Source organism: Anser anser, assembly GCF_964211835.1.
Source record: "Anser anser genome assembly, chromosome: 8".
Lineage (NCBI taxonomy): Eukaryota > Metazoa > Chordata > Aves > Anseriformes > Anatidae > Anser > Anser anser.
In genome coordinates this window covers 23,322,842-23,341,662 of record NC_139728.1, presented here as the reverse complement: position 1 = coordinate 23,341,662, position 18,821 = coordinate 23,322,842, and the positions used below count along the sequence as shown (strand labels likewise).

The window sequence follows — 18,821 nt, the reverse complement described above, 5'->3', positions numbered from 1 at the left end:
ACTGTCCCTGGGGGTGTTCAAGGAAAGGTTGGACGTGGTGCTTAGGGACACGGTTTAGTGGGTGACATTGGTGATAGAGGGATGGTTGGACCAGATGGTCTTGGAAGTCTTTTCCAGCCTTAATGATTTTGTGGCAGGTGTTACTGTCAGACTGGGGTTGCAGGTGGGTTTAGTGCGTGTGACTTTGAAACTGGGGCTGCAGCCAGCTGCAAGCTGCAGAAGGAGCTGTGAAGACACTACCTGGCCTGTGCCCTTTTAATCATCTCCTCAACCGTGCCCTTCGATTAAACCACTTTTATTCACCTCAACTGTTTCTCAGGCCCGCTCCTGCAGAGGGCAGAGGTTTTGCGTTGAACCGGGTCAATACTTAAGGGTGACCACAAGCCCCACCTGCAGAGGAGGTCACGCATGTAGGGGATCCCCCACTTATAGGGAGACCCCACACGTACGGGAGCCCCCACTTGTAGGGGAAAGAAGAGGCGGCCCCCCTCAGCAGCGCCGCCCCGTCAGCGGCGGGTCTCGAACCCGGGCCCCTCCCTCAGCGGGCTCCCCTCCGAGCGGCGGGCGGGGCGGCCCCGCGCCGCCCAATGGGAGCGCGTCTTGCTGGCGGGTGGGGGGCGCGGCGGGGCGGCAGAGCGAGCAGCCATGGCGCGGGCGGGGCGGGCGGCGGCGCGGCGGGGCAGCCCGGGCGCCACCAGTAGCACCAGTACCGCCGTCACCAGCCGCCCCGCACAGCTCCTGTAGCCGCGGCGGGGGCCCCGCGGAGCTGGCGAGCCGGGGCTCGGCGGCGGCAGGCGGCGGCGGCGGCGGGGGGGCTCAGCAGGCGGTGGCCGCCCCGCCGCCCAAGAGGATGAAGAAGCGCAAGGAGCTGAACGCCCTGCTGGGGCTGGCCGCAGACGGGCGCCGCAAGAAGGCCGCCAAGAAGGGCTCCGGGCACCGGCTGCTGCGCACCGAGCCCCCCGCTTCCGACTCGGAGTCGAGCTCCCCCGAGGAGGAGGAGGAGGAGCTGGGGGGGGCGCGGGGCCGCTTCGCCAAGTGAGGGCTGGGGGGGTGCGGGGCTCTCCCCGGTCTGCCCTGGTGGGGTCGGGGTGTGTGGTGTGAGGGGCGGCGGCGGGGGGGGCGTTTCAGCGAGGTGGCTAAAGTTGAATGTGCTGGGGGTGCTGCCTGTCTCCCTCTGCACCCTCACTTAGAAAACTTCCCCCTTAACTCCTGTCAAGCAAAGCCTGCGTGCCCTTCCCCTCCTCTGACAGATCAGCATTTTAAGTAAAACTTTTCTAGATACTCTTGAATACTCACCGTCAGTTTTCTTTCTCTTACCCAGGGGAGACTATCTGCGATGCTGCAAACTCTGTTACCCGTTATGCGCTTTTGTCATTCTTGCTGCCTGCGTGGTGGCTTGTGTTGGCTTGGTCTGGATGCAGGTAGCTCTCAAGGAGGATCTGGATGTGATAAAAGAGAAATTTCGAACTAGTAAGTATGCGTTCCTATGCTATTTCACATTTGCTTTCGGCAGTAGGAAAAGCTGTAGTTGCCTGCCTGCTTATTCAGAGCGGGAAGACACTAAGACAAACCCTCTGTGACTTTGAAGAGTCCTCTGAACCAAAAATAACGAGGCTGAGCAAATCTAAGGCAGGCATTATGTATTCCTGCCTGCTCGGTACCTCCTGAGGAGCAGGAATGCTGGATTCGGTGGGGCTTTGCTTGTACGTACACTTCTGAAATTCTAGACTTTGGGCTTGGGAGTGCTCCCTTCCAAAGCCACAGTTTAAAAAGAAATAGAAACTTTTGAAAAGCCCTGTAAAAGTAGTCTGGGGAGTTTTGATGCTTCTTTCCAAATAATATTAATGGAAAGTGATGTTCCCATCCTGAGCTTGTTTAAAAGCCTCTAATACTTGCGGTTGTGCTACTGCGATTTAAATGTTTTTTAGGTATTATGTTTTTTCTTGTATATCTTTGGGATGTTTATCTGGCTTTCATTGGCCAAGCTTTGTTCAACTTTTTTGTCTTGTTGGATGTGGCGTGGGGTTGTATCATGCTGAATACTTTGAAATACAGAGTTAACGTGAAGCATTTTGCTTGGAGGTCTCAGGTTTCCTCTGTGCATGTAAGATTTTAGTCCTAAAACAACTGCTGCAGTGCAGAGGTGTGACAAATAATAGGACTCGCGTGCAACGTGCTTTTGGGTCTCTATAGCATACCTCTAGATACAGGGTACATTTTGGTGACTTATTTTAGTGGTGTTTAAAATCGTGTACATTGAAAAAGGCGAGGATAAGCTGAGGAGCTGTGTGAAGGGAACAGATGATAGTGAATCCTGAACTTTCCTGTAGTCTGTGGATGCTTCAGGAGGGTTAAGTAGGTATGGTTTGCCTGAAGAGCATCATTGTTGACTGCAGATTTTGTCCTGTGGCTTTGGCCTTAATTTTGGATATATATATATATATATTTTTTTTTGCTTAGGACATGAAAAAGACATTAAAAATAAGGCCAGAGAGTTCTTGAAATTGATCTGAAAAGTACGAGGGCGCTAGGGCTGGAGGTAGGCAGAGGGCTTGATCCGCTAGTAGTGGAAGGAGACACTGAGGAAGCGTTTGCTGTTCTTTGAGGAGCTCTCTGCTGTTGGTGTCCTGGGCTTCCTGTTAGGGCGTGTAACGTTGCTGCCAGGTGGGGAGTAGCTGCGCTGCTAACCAGCTGTCTGCTGAGTTGAAATCTTCTGGCAGGCTACAAGAGAAGGCACTGCTTGTTAGGTCAGCTTTTTAGACTAACTGACACCGAAGCCCTAAAACTAGGCTTAACTGGAGTGCCCAGTTACAGGCACTGCGATGTGGCTCTGAACTTGCTGAGCAGCTCTGCAGCGCCTGTTTTCGTCTAGTTCTGGGCAAGCCACCTGCTGCTCTTCATGGACTGATCTAATTTAAGCAATAGTATCTACTGGCACTGAAAAGTCTGGTGTGATGACACTTGTTGGCTTTGGTGCAGTTAAGTTTCATCACTCCTGTTCTACAGACTTCTTTGTTAAAGAGTTGTTCGCTTGGAGCGCGCTCTCTGACAACCACAGATGGACTTGTTGTCTCCTTACTAGCTGTGATAGAAAACCAGTGCGTCTAATCCTCTGTGTGGTAATAAAATAGTCCCCTACTTCCCTGTTACTGCAATAGCATGCCTAGGAGCTGGACGAGAGTCACGTTGTGAGAGACAGCTTTAAAAACAATATTGACAACAACCAAAAACAGACAGCAAGGATAACCTGGTCCCAAAAGGTAAATTCTACTTTGGTGGAACAGGAGGGTGGAAGGAGGAACAAAGGTACACGGATCAGTCCTTTGGCTGCTCTGGAAAAAGTCTTCCTCCTCTGAAGGTTCATTGATTTTTGTCTTTTTTTCCCTGGAAGAGCAGATTCCCATGGTGGTACCTGTTCTGCCATCCTTTGAACCAACTATGGTATGAGAGCGTTTTTAAAAATAAGACTTGTGTCTCTAGTACGTTTGGGGTGGGGAGAAGTCATTGTAGTGTTGCCACTTAGTAAGGGTGCTGAGAACGCACATAGTATTTAACCCTCTAGCACTGCAGAAAACTCTTTAAGTGGGGTCTTGCTGTACACTGTGAGAGTGGCAAAACAGGCAGTAATCTGTCTGCAAGAGGCTCTGAGGTCTGGGGAGGAGACATCAGACTGAGTGCGTACATGAAGGTATGCAAACGCATGATCAGCTCTGAGTCTGTTTTGGATGAAATGTACTTCTTAGGGTCTTACTTAACCAGAAGTGTTATTTGGGTCTTGAGTGATCGGTACAGATTACTGCATACCTGTAAGTGACTTTAGAATTTGTTTTAAGTGAAGTGGCTTCTAGAAAACACATGGGTTTCCAGTTCTCTTTAGTCAACTCCTGCATGGGCCAAAAGCACTTCTGAAGGGCAACTCCTCTGGCCCCGTGGGTCATACGTGGGAATTCATTGTTGGAGCCGCCGGATGCACACCATGTAGGTAGCGCTGCTCTCGGCAGTGTGGGGTCTGAAAGCTGGCAGTTTGCTGGGGAGCACTGCAGCATTCCTTCGCAGAGCAGAGGTGCGGGCTTTGGAGAGCCCTGTCACCGCCATCTCAAAACCTTTGCTCACTTGTTCCTCATACCTAGGGATTTAGGATTGCTTAATAGCACTTGCAGCTAAACAGCTTAGTCACTGCAGACCTGGAAGAGCTGCATTTCTCAGGCTCACGAGAACTGGTGAGAGCCACGTTTTCCCCCTTCTGTAGTACCAAGTGCAGTAAGAACTGACTTTATTTCCAAGGCACTTGTTTATCGATTTGTTTACCAACAGATGTTAGCGTGTAAGCATACGCATTTTTTTCAGTTGTCTTTCTGTCACATGGAAGAACTGTAATCATGTTAATCTCTTTGGACTTCAGTTCATCAGCAGCAGCCTCTTTGTAGGCTTGAAAAGGGCGTCGAGGTTCGTTTCGCATGCCTGCTTTGCCCTGGTACTTTTGGCACTTCTTATTTACGTTTCTGTTACTATCTGGTGTCCCCCCTGTGAAAGTAATGCAAAGTAACTGCACTGAAAAAAGACCTGCTGAGGCTTGCTGGAGTGACAGTGCTGTTGCAAAGTGTTAAATTTAGTACGGTCTTTCTGGATTCTGTCTGCAGACGTTTGTACTCCTAAAAACAAAAATGAGCTGTTCCCAACAAATGCTGAAATCAGAAGTGGCAATAAGCTCCTGCAGAAACTGGTAATGCTGCCTTTGGCTGTTGTAGACCTTGTTGCTTGTAATTTGTTTCTTGCTTATTCAACATTGTTTCCCTGGACTTCTGTTGATTAAATTTAATTTTTTTTCTTTGTTTAGTGGAATCTAATCAAAAGACGTCATTCCAAGAAATTCCTAAACTCAATGAAGATTTGGTGCAGAAGCAAAAGCAGCTAGAACAAATTGAGACTGGAGAACTGGGGCTAAGTAAAATTTGGATAAATATCACGGAGATCAATAAACAGGTGAGAAGAATCACTTCAATTTTATCTTTACAGAAAAAGTAAACCTGCAAGCAGAAAAAAAGCTTGAGTGCCTATGTAACTAAGTGCAGTGGTGAGCGGTTCTCCAAGGACTTCTGTGACCAGATGCCAAATGTTATTTTGAAAGTTGAAATAACGTATTCTTCTTGAACAAAAGGAGGTAGAACGTCCAGTTGGACTGGAGACTTGTTGCAAAAAGGAAGAATTATGCAACTGGTGGGAAGGCTTGAGGAGGAATTTCAGGAAACCTAAGAACTGTGCAGTTCTTAATTTCTTGCCAAATAACTGTGATGTTTACGAAGAGAGATTTGACACTTCAAATCTAAGGAGAGTATCTGCAAACGTTTCATGTGCATGGAGTGAAGTTAGCCCGAATCAGTGTGAGTTCATGCTGCTACAAAGGAAGCACTGACGTCTCGTGAATGTAAAATCTGCTAATACACGCTTGGAACCTGAGCTGGTGTAAATCTTAGCTCTGTTTACTGTGATAGAACTAAGCCACTTAACGGAAAGCTGTTTCCTCTGCTGATGTATTAGCTCATGCTTCAAAGCATGCAGCAAGGCTCTTACTGAAATTCTTGTCTTGGAGGGTAAAAATTCATACCTGCTCACAGTTAGTGGTATCCAGAGGTACGTGTGGGGCGGCCCTCTCTGATGCTGGGACTTTGGATTAAGTTTTAAAGACAGTTGAGGTGCCTGCTTGGATTGGTTTATTTGCAGTCCCATGCAGTGGTTGAGTGCACTTAAATACGTTTGAAAACTTGACTTGCTTTCTTTAGCACAATATATGTTATTCACAGTTGTTTAGGTGCCTCATTGGACTTTTTTAAAAGGCAATTATTATCTGCACCTGGATGTTAAAACCACTCGGGACATGGTTCCTGCTGGCCCTCAAGTTACTTCAGGGTCTGGTTCCAGTCTCAGCCAGAACTCAGTTATTGTTTTTTCCGTGAATTGTTGGGATACACTGCTGGGAATTATTTCAGCCAATATTCACAGCTGTGGAGCTAGAGACTCTGTAGGCCAGCTGGTCAAGGTTGGCCTGTTATAAAACTAGGATCTTGCCCCTTTTCTCAGCTTGCAAGACAACTTTAAATTTTAACTAGAAGAAAGTGTGTTTTATCTGTTCTACTTTCTCGCTGTCAAGTGTGAGAAGAATGATTCTTCATTTGTTTCAACTGTTGTTGGCTGCAAACTGATCTTAAAGTGCTATTAGTAATTAATGACCAGCTCGTAGGTGTTTGTAATTTGACAGCCTCTTGTGTGGGATGAAAAATTAAGACTTGTAATCTGGGTAAGAGAGTTGACAGAAACCACTTCTGCAGCAGAAGGTTTGAGTGATACGTGCAAATTCTTTGCCTGTCGCTCATTTAGAGAAGTTGCATGGCTTTACTGGGTTTTGCTGGGCAGGTTCGTGATTGCTAAATGCAGAACTAGATGTCTGCTTCCTCTAAGTAAAGGTTTCTTGTGCAAGATAAAAACAACAAAAAAACTTCCTTGGGCAACAACCTGTCCATAAGGGTTGAGTATAAAACGGGCAGGCGGTACCCTATGTTTTTCATTCAGTTTAAAAAAAATTTGCTTCTCCTCCAAGAAGCAGGAGATTTTTTAATATAGCCTTAAGCAGGACCTCTATTCTAGAGACAAGGGTGTTTTTGTGTGTGTATATGTACGTATCTTTTTCTTGTGTCTTATGTTTTGGTGTTACAAATTAAGCCATTAGTGTTGGGAAAGGTCAGAATCAGGATTATGTTGGCTGATTGTAAATATTCCTCTTTGTTTTTAGATTTCCCTATTGACCTCAACAGTAAATCATCTCAAAACCAACATAAAGTCCGCTTCTGATCTGATTTATCTTCCTGTCACGGTAGAGAAGCTTCAGAAGGCAAGTACTGTACATGTGGCTATCGCTGAATGCGTTGTGTAGTGCTGTGCTGCAGCAGGGCTGTTGGGGACAGCAGTAACAACGGGAGCTACATGAATTGCGTGTGTGAAACAGTGGCTTCTCTGTTGTTTTTAAATCGTGTTTCACATCCTTCAGATAGAGTATGGTCCTAAGGTAATGTATGGCAGACTTTTTTATTGTTATTTTTTTAGATAAAGAAGGATTTGGCTCTCCCTTTTCGGAGATTCACCTGTTTCTGGTTGTATTATGTTCTCACTTCTTTACCTTGGAGGTTGCTAATCTTCCTAATCTCGTTTAAGACGCTTGCAAAAAGTCTGTCTGCAGCTTTACGGTGGTGGTTGCAAATAGGAAGTTAGACTTTTTTTTTTTTAAATAAGAAATAAATAGAAATTCATTGCTTTCTGGAAACAGTCCTGATAATGAGCAATACAGTACTACATCTGTCTCTGTGTTTGTGGTCTTGAGGCAGGCAGAAGGGAGCAGTGTGCCTGGAACAGTAGTGTGGGAGCTTTCTTGGTGTTCAGCAGTTCAGTGCTTGCACAGTAAAACATACATTGTACTGAGATGTTTTTTTTTTGACAATTCCTTGGAAGACATGCCCAAATGGGTGACGCAGGCTTACTTATGAAGTGACCTCTGTTAATACAGTGTCTTACTGTCTGCCTTAGCTGAGCCCTCTTTTCCAAAGAACTGGCCTGTTCATTTTGGTAAAAAGAAAGGTTTGTTGAAACTTTCCCAGGTCTTCCATGGCAGTTCTGTTATTTAGAAATAAATATTTATATCGGGCTAACACCTAATGTCAATCCAGTGCTCCTTGTAGCTTTTATGGGTTTCTACTTCTCCTCATTTCCTATCCCTACAAAGTTCATGCATAATCAACAAGCTGGTCATATGCAAAATAATTAGTGTGGTTTGGCTGGTCAGTTCTGCTAGGAGTTCTTTTTCTGGGGGGAATATCAAGCTGTTTCTAATCTGCTGGTAGGAGCATGCTGGATTTTCACTGCGTTACGTCAGAAGTCGTAAAGAAGTACTTGAAGTCTAGAACCCGCACCTAATTTATTTATGTAATAACCTTGGTGTGATCTTGTTGCCTTTACTACAGTACTGTCAGGACAAACTGTTAGGGCCAACAAGTTTCAGCTCGCAGTGAGCTGCCGAACAGCAGGGCTTCTTGTTGAAATAAGCCCGCGTTTGGTCACACTTTGTGGAAAATCAAAGACCTTGCATACAGTGCTGGGAACTTTCAGGGTTCCTTTCAGTCTCTGCTGTTGAATTGAAGTAAGGTGCTAGATGTGGCATCTGTTTCCTCTTCTCTCTTGGTGCCACCTTTGCTTGCATGTATGTTTCAGAAGGTTGATGGTATAAAAACAGAGCTGGAATCCTTCTAGGAAGTATGTTTTGAGCATAGAAAAACTATTCTGAAGTTTAAATACAACAATTTTAATGTTTTTTTTTCAGTGTCATGTTAATGAAGAGCAATAGTTTTCAAAGCTCAGACTTCTTTTAGACCTCTGGCTGTGTGCATGCTGCAGTACCTTCTGTCAGACGGGAGAACTTAGTGGGTATAGGTGGGTGGCCTGGTTTTTGATAGGTCTAGAGAAAACGTCTTGCTCAACTATCTGTTGCAATCCCCTGTATTTGGAATCACCTGCCTTTTTTTTTTTTTGAAGGAAGGGCTGCTATTGGAATTAAATTTATTTTTTTAAGCCCTCTTTCATCAAATCATCCTGCAAACAGGGAGCTGCTTGCTGATCTTAGTCCTGAAGGGTTACTGAGGGAGTTGCTCATGAGCAGGGGCTTGTGTTCTGACTGATGAAAGGTGCTAAGAGTGTTCTGAGGTCCTCCAAGGCAGGGAGATTGTTCAGACTTGCAAAAAGAAAGAAGTGGAGGATGGTTTGTGTGGATATCATTTGGATATACTCTGGGTAGCCGTGGTGTCACTCATGTGCCATAAGGACTTGTGAATGTAATGGGCTCATAGGGAGAGGGGATTTTTAGATGGGTTTTATTTGTTTTGATCATTGAAGAAAGTATTCAAAATGTAATGAGAAGCATAGGGGAGAGCTCTGTCCTATTACATCAGTGTTTGTGTCCTATCTGACACTTTGACTCTGCTATGGAACTATGCCATCAGCTAGTAAAACGTCAGTGCAGCTTTTCAGAATGGTTTCTGAAGTCTGGATGTAGGGGGAGTGCAAATAGGTGACGGGGGAATGAGAGTGCAGTAGTCAGAAGCAGAGGTGGCTGTCACAGCATGCTGGCTGTACCTGTGGAATTCATGGGGGCTTTCCTGATGCTTCAGAGCTGTTCTTTCATTTAAAAAAAAAGCAGTACTTGGAAATCTAGACAACAGCCTTTGGCAGACCAGTTTTGCAGCACGACGTGTCTGACAGGTAGGCCTCGAAGTCAATTAAGGCAGGGTAAATAGATGATGTCAGCATCCTTGTGTTTAATACAAATACTCTACGCAGAGAGGAAGACAGATTTCTTCATCTCAGGACTTTTTTAATGCCAGAACCTTTGCATTGCTCTGGGAGTAGTAAGCCTGTAATTTTGGTCATCTAGCTTAAGCTGTCATGGTATAGGGGGTGTGTGCATTTTATTGGCCCTGAGATGCCCTGGGTATGGTTTGCTGTTTTGCCTGTGAAGGAAGTTCTGCATCCTCCAAGCTCGACTGCCTGTTTTTGTGGCAGCCTGCCTGCTGTTTCGTTAACAAAACACTGTGTTTAGCAAATGGAAACGTTGGAACAATGCAGTTGAGGCAGGCTGAGATTTTTGTCTTACTCTTTTCTTCCAGACTGTGGCGAACATAGGTAGCACTCTTACCAGCGTTTCTCATGATGTTGAAAACATACAGACAGCTATTGAAGAATACAAGAAATCCATAGAAGTACTCCAGAATGAAGTGGTAAGAAAATGCGCTGATTGAACTCTGTGTAAAGTTTACCTGCCTAATATAAAACAAGCCTAAGAACTCTTAAGTTCTTGTTCTACATCTTTGAAACACTTTCTAGGTCTCAGTAGGTGCAGGCCGATGCATTAATATACTGACCTTGTTATCCTGCGTAGCATCTCCTACGTGGTCCCAAGTATGTGTTTTCCTAGAGCCAGAATAGTTGCTTCCTACTGTATTTTCTGTCCTGCAGATTTTTACTTGCTGCTACACAAATGTGGAGCCTTGGGAATCTTTCCTGCTGTGTGATACAGAGTACTGCTTATGGTGTAACTCTCTGCACCATGTCTTAAGAATGGTATGGTGAAAGTGTCGAGAAAATTGAATTAAGGATGTGTGTGAGAATAAAATTACTGACCATATTTACCAGAAACTGTTCGCTGTATTTACACTGACCTCTCTTGCTTGGGAAGTGGAAATTTTCTAGTGGAAAAAGAGTCAACAAATATTTTTTCAGTTAGAATGCAATATAGCATTACTTTGAATAATTCCTTTTTCTCCTGCAAATATTCTCATTAGACGCCTTTTGAAACTTAATTTAGTTAGTGGGTACTGCAGAAACTTTATAGGTGTAGCCTGTGTAGCAGTGGTGAAATGTGTCTCATAAGACTGTGTTAAAGGAGAATACCTAGTTGGAGTGTTTAATAACAAACAAAAACAACCCCAAACCCATACTTGGATCCTCAGTGTTTGAAACAGAAAACTGTGTTAGTCTGGTTAAGATACTGCTTGCACGAGTGACACTAATTATAACAAAACATCCTTACCTACATTCTGCCAGTTCTTAAAAGCTTCGTATTTTCTATGAGCTTTTGGTAACATAATTTTCTGCTTCTTTCCTTAGAAGGAATTGAAACAGCTAACTTCATTTCCTTCCACTGTTCTGCCAAGGACTGAGAGAAATCAGACAGAAAATTGCAAACAGGTATTTTTCTCCCTTGCGTATTGAATATTGGTACAAGTGGTACTTAACGTTTTTGTGTGTTTTACAATATTGTAGCGTAAAAAAGTATGGTGTTATGAAGGCAAAATACAGATGGCATAATTCAAAACCAAGTGTAAGATAATTTTACTGTAGTTTGTTCCTGTGCATGTGCAAACACGAAAGTATTCTAGCCTGAGAGTACCTTTTTTCTTTTGGTGTGTTTTAACTGGGTGAGGAGTAGAACGTCTGAAATGGAATATCAAACAAGTTACTGTGTACTTTGCTCATGTAAATTTAAATGATTTAAAGGCTTTTTATTGAACGGATTTTATGGCAGGTACTTGCCAATCTGAGCAAATCTGGGAGTGGCATGTGTTGAGTCACCCTCAATGTAATGAAGTGTGGAAAGTGGGGATTAAAAAAATAAAAAGGTGATTAGCCAAAATGGCCTGTAATGGAATTACTGCATTTATTTGTATTTAATACAATTATTATATTCCTCAAACTGAATCTTATGTATAAATACCAGCTTCTTAGAGTGACCCTCTGGCTACCCAGAGTATATCCAAAAATAATTGGTGTAGTTACCAGGCTTGCTCTGGAAAACTAGATGAATAGGCTTTGTGTGTTTGCTGGCACAGCTGAATTGATTACATTAGCAACAAAGCAGTTAGCCCTGAGGAAAATCTCAGTTTCAAACTTTGAAAGCTGGAATAACTTTCTGGAAGCTTCCAGTTGAATGTTTTCAGCATTTCTGTGGAGAGCCAGCCTGAAGCCTTCCTGGTTAAACTGGGTCAGTCACCATGTTGTTAATAGCAAGAGCGCTGCAGAAGCGAAGTAAACTGCCGTGTTCTGACTTTTTTATATTTCAGGAAAGCCAGTCACTCCATGCAGCTTTGGAGGAGCTAAATAATTCTGTAGTGGCGTACCAGAAGTTGAATGATATCAAGCTTCTAAATGTGGATTCAGCCATCGGTAACCTCAGCCGGAGGGTTACGCTGTTGGAAAACTCTCCCATTGCTGTGAATAAACTGGACAAAAGAGACAACTTGTCTACTAGTGTGGTAAGCGTGACTGTGGGTGTCTACTAATTTCAGTTCTTTCTACGCAGGGCATTTGTAGCTTTTTAAGGCCCAACTAAAGAAGTGAGAGTAAAACTTGAGAGGCTTAGGATTTCATTTAAAAAAGCTGGAATTTGATTATCTGATCAGAAATATGTAACTTAATGACCACTTCAAAGAAACTCCTATCTTCTTCCCTTCAGAATCTGCAGAAGAATGTCCTAAACATTTTGATGTTTAAGACTTAGTTGCTTAATGGGATGGGATTCCCAAACCTCTTAAACTATGTTTGGGCAAGCCTCTCCGGCATATAGGGCATCTGTCAAGACCACCAGGAAGTTAGGTGGGCTTCTGGATTGTTCATCTGTACTTAAATGCTCAAAAAAGCATTTAAATATGTTCACAGATCTTTCCAATGCCTTCTGTAGGCTGTGCTGAGTCCAGACTCTATGAACATGTTTTGTATACTGAACAGCAAGAAACATGCTGACACTGCTGTGGTAAATTTATATAATTCACTGTCTTGATATTTATTCTAGCTTGTACTTGTCCTGTTCTTATCCTGCTTTGTGCCTGGCATATTTGAAGGAAAGAAACTTTGTTATAGAAAATTAATGTAAATTAAAAATAAGTACGTGCGTACACTCAGCTCTCCTCCACTTTCACTCTAGGGGAATGATACAACTACCTCTCTAAAAGTGGAAAATGAAGATCAACTAGATAATGAAACACATTCAAATAAAGAACTGAAGGTAAAGTAAGGAAACGCAAACTATACTGGGTTAGTAGACCCTGTCATTGTCTTAACATCATGTTTTACATTAGACTTGAGAAAAGATCTGCAAGTAGGCTTATCTGACCCAGTTTCTTTTAAAAGTACAGTGTAGAAGGACAGTTTACCCACCCCATTTTGGGGACAGGACGTGAATTAGGATGGAAGAAAAGTTGTGATTAAGTTTTGTTGTTCTGACTATGGGATAACACAGCAGAGCTGCTGTAATATCCTTTCGTGCAGCTGAAAGTCTTTCAGACCATGGTCCAGTGCAGTGAGGGACTTTGGATGCTGGCTCAGTTTGAGTTCCCATTGTCATGCCTTCAGCAAAGCTGTCCCAGCTATTCTAGGTTCACTCCGTAAATGGTGTTATGACATTTTTCCATGTGTAAAAACTTTCTTGGGTTATGTTTATCCTTAATAAACATAGTGCATCATAGGGGAAGTCATGAAAGGGTGAGAGGACGGAATTCAAGAAGACAGTGCAGTGCTGCCCAGGCCTGCACAGTCCCTGTTTGTCCTCTGACTTCAGAGCTGTAGCCTCAGGAGCTAACAGCCAAAATTTGACTTAGAGAAACTTTGTAGTAGTGGAGTCCACATATTGATGAAAGTCTTCTCTCAGTAATGATCGAATAACTGACTGTGAGCAAGTTTAACAGACCTAACTGAACGGCCAAGTTGTGGGTTAGGGATGAGGGGTAGTGCTAAAGTTACTTTGCACATTCTGGCAAGGAGGCAGATGAGTGAACTGACTACGCTGTCATGTCAGGCTTGGATTGATGTGAACGCAACCTGTAATCTGGAATTTTATCGTAAAAGAGCAGAAGAGATCCAGACTAAAAAATGTGATGGTTGACAGTGATATAGTAATTCCTACCTGAAAGTAGTCAATGCTGCAAACAAACATTTGAAACAATTATGTAATTCAATTAATGTATAAATGTTCATTCCAAGGACATTTGTTGACTTTCTGTATTATCATTTGTGAGTATCTTACTTATTTGTATAAGAAATATAGAAATGTCACGTTATTTTGAAATTGGTGTCTGCAAAATACTTGCCTACTTCTTGGGTTGAGGTACTGATTCTATTTCTTCTTATAGAATGTGTGAATTTACTCCTGAAGTTTCTCCACCGCTTTTTTTGAAAATGATAGTGATCAAGTTTTTAAATGATTAGGTCATTCAAAAGTACTTGGATGTTTTAAGTGAATTCTTGTTCTGATCTCCTCTGTCTATTGAAGAGGGTGCTTTTTAAGAAAATTATTTTCAACATGTGCAGGAACCAGGAACCAGAGATTCTCAGGTATTAAAACTAAGAGAGAAGCTTCAGCTGATCAGTGCTCTCACAAGCAAGCCAGAAGATGACCGTCCCATTGAGGCATCAAAGAATGGTAAGAATGTTGTGCAAGAGTAATCCATAAAGGTTAAGGTTCCTGGTGTAATTAAAAGAATAAGTAATGAAGGTGAATAAGTTATACAGCTTTCCTAAGATTTTTGGTGAAGATGAGTTCAGTCAGGCAGAAAACGGGTCTAAGACGTAGAAAATGACATGTGAATACAAAAGTTTCCTTAGCAACTTTCCAGCAGTTGCTGTTATGGAAGTAGACAATGATACATCCCCAGAGAAGGGAGGAGATGGTAAAAGCAGCTCAGGTGGGCTGATACAGATTGAATTACTAAAGTTTGTTCATTGCTTTCAGAATAGGAAGTAGAAAGCATTTGCCAGCCAGTCATTCTGTGTTTGAGGTTTACAAATATACATCCACGAGTACAGCGTGAAAGGTTAAAGCTGTATAACTGTCCAAAAATAAGCCTTCATTCCTTCTGTTCTTCTACTTTTGGTAAAAGTGGATAACACTACTATATCCTGAAACAATTTTGCACTATTCTTAGCCCATATAGCATGTGTGATGTAAAAAATCTTTGAATTAGTTCTACTGGCTTTTTCCTGTTTGTTTCTGCTGACTAATTCTGTGGAAATAATAAGACTAACAGAAATTGTTTTGCAACAGTTGAAAGTAGTTCGAGTACTACGGCAAAGCCCACAGACCTTTCAAGGCTGACTTCAAGGTCAGCTGATGACAACACAGAGAAGAATGGACAGCTGAGACATCTGTCCTTGCCAGAAATTTCCAGCATAGAAGGTGTGTGCTTTCTAGGCTGACCTTTTCTTTTTGTAAATATTTCATGCGAATGTTCAGGGGACATTAAGTGTAGCTGGAATTATGTTAGTGTCTGGACAATCTGTGAGAAGTTCGGTCAAGTTGAAAAGGTTGAAAACCACAGATTTAACAGAGAGAAAAGAATAGCATATAAAAGAAATGGGGATTTAAACAGGCGCGTGCATTAAGGTCAGTGATGTGTTCTGTGTGCCAAAGTATTGTGCCAAGTGCCCAACAGATTGGGAGAGTAGTCAAGGGCAGAGCTAGGGTGCTGAAGGAAAACGAAGTAGGTGTGAATGTGCACGTTGTTTTCTTTTTCCTCTTCGATTCTTTTTTTTCTCCCTTTAAGAGAATGCTGCCTGGTGGAATGAATGGCTTCTGGATCTTGCTGTTCAATCTCTTCAGCTACTGAAAGGGCATTGCTTTGCTTCAGGAAATGAATAGGCACTTTTCCCTTTATATGATCCGTGCTGTTGGTATAGCAACAGTCATTCAGAGCTTGCTTTTGTGGAAGATAACTGCATCTCTGTGCAGTGGGTAATGGTAGAATGGGCTATTAGATGTGGCTAGAAATGGGGATTTTTTTTAAAAGACTTATTGTAATTTAATTCAGAAATGTTGATGTTCGTGCTTTTTACTTCTGAACTGTTACTGACGCTTATGACAATACAGAAGGCAAGCTGTGTATTTGGGGATGTTTTACTTAATTACTAGGTAGTAACACATAATGCAGTAAAACTGGAAGAGTAACTTACACAGTATTCCTGTGTACTTCAAAGAATTACTTCTAAATCATTGTTCTCTTTGCAGATCTTCAGAATTTGTTTGAAAAAGCACCTGAAGATGCTGATGGAAAACTGTCTTTTGAAGATCTTCAAAAGCTGCTTGGCTCTATAGCCCAGGATTCAGAGATCTTTAAGAAATTTGACACAGATGGAGATGAGAAATACTCATTACAAGAACTGAGACTAGCTTTAGGTATATAGGAGATACATATATTTAGAAATGTGATATTGATGGACGCTACTGTAGCTAAAGGAAACTACGGGATATGAAAAAAACTATCTGCACTTTCCCAGTGTTTTACTGATCTTTGGAGTGAAATTACTGTACACGTTGCCACCTTTTTTTTTTCTTTTATTGAAAACAAATTACAAGTTTAGATGTCGATAGGACATAATATTGGGACTGTTAAAATCCAGAAAATTCCCACACTTGTTTAGATGCATTTGTTGGTCATTCTTTCCGAGGGAGTTCTTGTTTTTAATTTAAAATACAAAAATAAAACTATGGTTTTATATTTCACTGAAATTTGCCTTAAATTAGAGAGTTGCACTTTATGTAAAGCAGAAAGAGATCTGTCTTGTAAAGATGGGCTTTCTCTGCTTGTAAATATTTGAAATAGAGTAAATTATGCATATTTAAGGGGAGGTTTGTGTCAGGGGCTGCGTTGGTAGTAAACTTTATAATGGGAGATTTGGCTAAAAGGCGTAGTTGAGAGCTTTAACTAAAATTCTAGTTTTGACTAAGTATATCCATGAATGAGTTTGGACTCAGGCAGAGGAAGGAAGGAGTGGTAAACTATGTCCATCTATAGCAGGACTTACTTTTAGAGGGAAGAGTTGAATGTGTTTTTCTATCGTGAGCCTACAGGAGCAATTGCCTACCAAGTGCTTGGGTTTTCACTCCAGCATTCTTTTAGCTTTGCTGTATTGCATCCAGATTACATTTTGTGAGATGAGCCTATCTTTTTTTTGTTTGTTTGTTTGTTTTTAAAAAAAAAAAAGCTACTGAATAACAGATACCTAAGAGGTAAAAGTCTGCAATGCAGCCTGCTGAGTAGCACCTGAATAGTTCATACCCCTGCACGCTGTGCAGGGAGCAGTCAGAGGTGTGTTGAGTCTCGCTGACTGGTCACCAGAGATCTTGTGAATGAGGTTGCCAATGCTGCTGGCTTCTTCCACCCGCTGTTGGTGGGGTCACTGATGAAGAGCCCTGAGTAAGGCTCCTTGTCAGTAGGATTGTGAGTAGGTGGGAGCGGCCTGGAGTAGAACTTGTGGGTTGTTTTCTGTCTAATGTGCATGTGATTGCTTCTTGGTACCTAACTTTTGTCTTTGTCAAAAAAGGATGTACAAGGCAGGACAGGATTGTATAATCACATCAGTGCTCTCTACTGATGAGTGCTTTTTAAATGAGGTTTCACTAGGATAGAGGAATTTCAGGGTGTGTTTATACTAGTGGATGTAAACACTGTGTTTATAACCTTCTTGAATGTAAAAAGAAAAAAATAAAATAAAATGGAGAAGGGATTCTTTTGCAGGCCAGGTCAGAGCCACATCAGGTGATTTTGCTCACAGTATCACTGATCTTGTTGGGAGTCTTTTTGCATGATTAGTGAATTGAAATTACCCACCTCACAGAAACATCAGTTTATGTGGAAGTCAGTTGATAACTGTTGAATTTTGTGTAACTTTGGATTGGATGTTTATAGTTTTATTAATAATTGTATTCTGGAAGTGTGTATCAGTGAAGGAATGCGCAAAATGAAACCCTTTTATTCATTGCTTAGGCTTCTTTCACTGTTGCTCTTCTGTCCTATTTGGGTAATGCAGACGTGACCCGCTAAGGAGATGCTTTTGATGTGACATTTTAAAACACAGTATTTAAAAACAAATTAAAACCAACCAACCTTGGCTTTATGAGGACAAGAAGCTAATATCTGCTTCTTGCAGCTTCCCATACTCTTTTATACACTTATATATAATTCCTTAACCAAATAATAAAAAAAAAAAGCAATAAAATGTAACCGTTCTGGTATTTTATTTGTACATAGTGTATCATAGCCATATGCCAGAGTTTGCAAAATATTTTTGGAAATTTGATTTGTATGAAAACTACCTTAAATTATAAGGGATTATTGTGCTGCCGTGCGAATCTACCAGTGTTTTGTTTTGATACAGTCTGCTTTACTTTTGGAAGGCTTTTCAACAGCAATAGTGAAATTTGTCAGCTGAGCTTGTCTTGAGAATAGCGTGTGCTGCTCCAGACACTGGTGTCTTGTGTACGTGGCCAGGGAACTGAGTCGCAATTGATAAGCAATTGGCATTCAGGCACAGCTGTTCAGTGGTGCTGCTTAACTTGCATGTCAAGAGCATGGTCAGTTGCTAATTGCTGTAGTCACTGCAGTGTAGGATGGACTTGTGCTTTGAGTTTAATGAACCATGACCATCCGGGAGTGCAGCAGTAGCTTTTGCTCGACCTAGACTAGCCGGCAGCTCTTTGTTGCAGCCTCAGAGCGTGGTACCGTGATCCCTTCAGGTTTTCTGCCATGTCTCCAGTCTCCATCCCGCATGCTTCTCGCTGCAGGATTCTCTGCTCTCGTGTGTTTGTGCTGCAGGTGGCAGAGGGCACAGAAGTCAGGGACAAAGAACGCACCTGTCTGGATCTGTGCTGGCAGTGAGGAGCTGGTGGGACGTTTGTGGCTTCACGTTGTGGTCCTAGGAGCCCCAAAACCTTTGGCCTGCCCTTGGGTAGCAAGTGCTGGAGGGGCAAGGTCTGAAATCAAGAGGTGACGTGATGGCAGTGGGCATGTTAGGGATAATTTAGGACTCGGGGGAGTGAGCAGGAGACGTGACTTGGTGTTGGATGGTCTGAGAGGATCATGGTGCTGTGACGAGCGTGTCCCCGTCCCTGGCACAGGGCATGGCGAGGGACGAGGCCGGCGCGGTGCTGAGGGACAGGCTGCTCCCAGGTGACAGCAGGAGCGCGGTGACGCTCCTGAGACGCTCTGTGATGCTCGGTGTCATTTCCAGCTTGTAATCTTTCTATATTTTCGGTGACTCCTGTGTCGGGACCACTTTGTATCTTCACTTTGCCAAGTTTCGCTGCTGCCCTGTACCCGTTTCGGAAACGTGTAGCGGCTTTACGGGTCCGCGCGAGCTGGCTGAACCCCCACACCCGTTACCGTGTGCCGCGGCTTTGATTTACCTCAATAAAAGCTCGTTTTTAGCCTGCGTGTCTCTCTCCCGGCTTCTGTGGC

The 18,821-nt window shown here is 42.9% G+C and overlaps 1 protein-coding gene across 2 annotated transcripts; it reads left to right on the top strand.

The window, feature by feature from the left end:
* The first annotated feature begins 611 nt into the window (after positions 1–611).
* EFCAB14 (EF-hand calcium binding domain 14) lies at positions 612–18,795 on the top strand. 2 transcript variants are annotated; one of them, XM_083845620.1, is made up of 11 exons: positions 612–1,035; positions 1,322–1,470; positions 4,838–4,983; positions 6,788–6,886; positions 9,705–9,815; positions 10,708–10,785; positions 11,658–11,849; positions 12,518–12,598; positions 13,900–14,011; positions 14,633–14,764; positions 15,593–18,795. In XM_083845620.1, exons 1-11 carry the CDS (start codon positions 851–853, stop codon positions 15,766–15,768), a joined length of 1,461 nt encoding a protein of 486 aa, XP_083701746.1. In that variant the 5' UTR covers positions 612–850; the 3' UTR covers positions 15,769–18,795. The 2 variants fall into 2 exon arrangements, with proteins under 2 accessions (XP_083701746.1, XP_083701745.1); XM_083845619.1 differs by having other exon boundaries at positions 613–1,035; positions 10,705–10,785.
* The last annotated feature ends 26 nt before the right edge of the window (positions 18,796–18,821 follow it).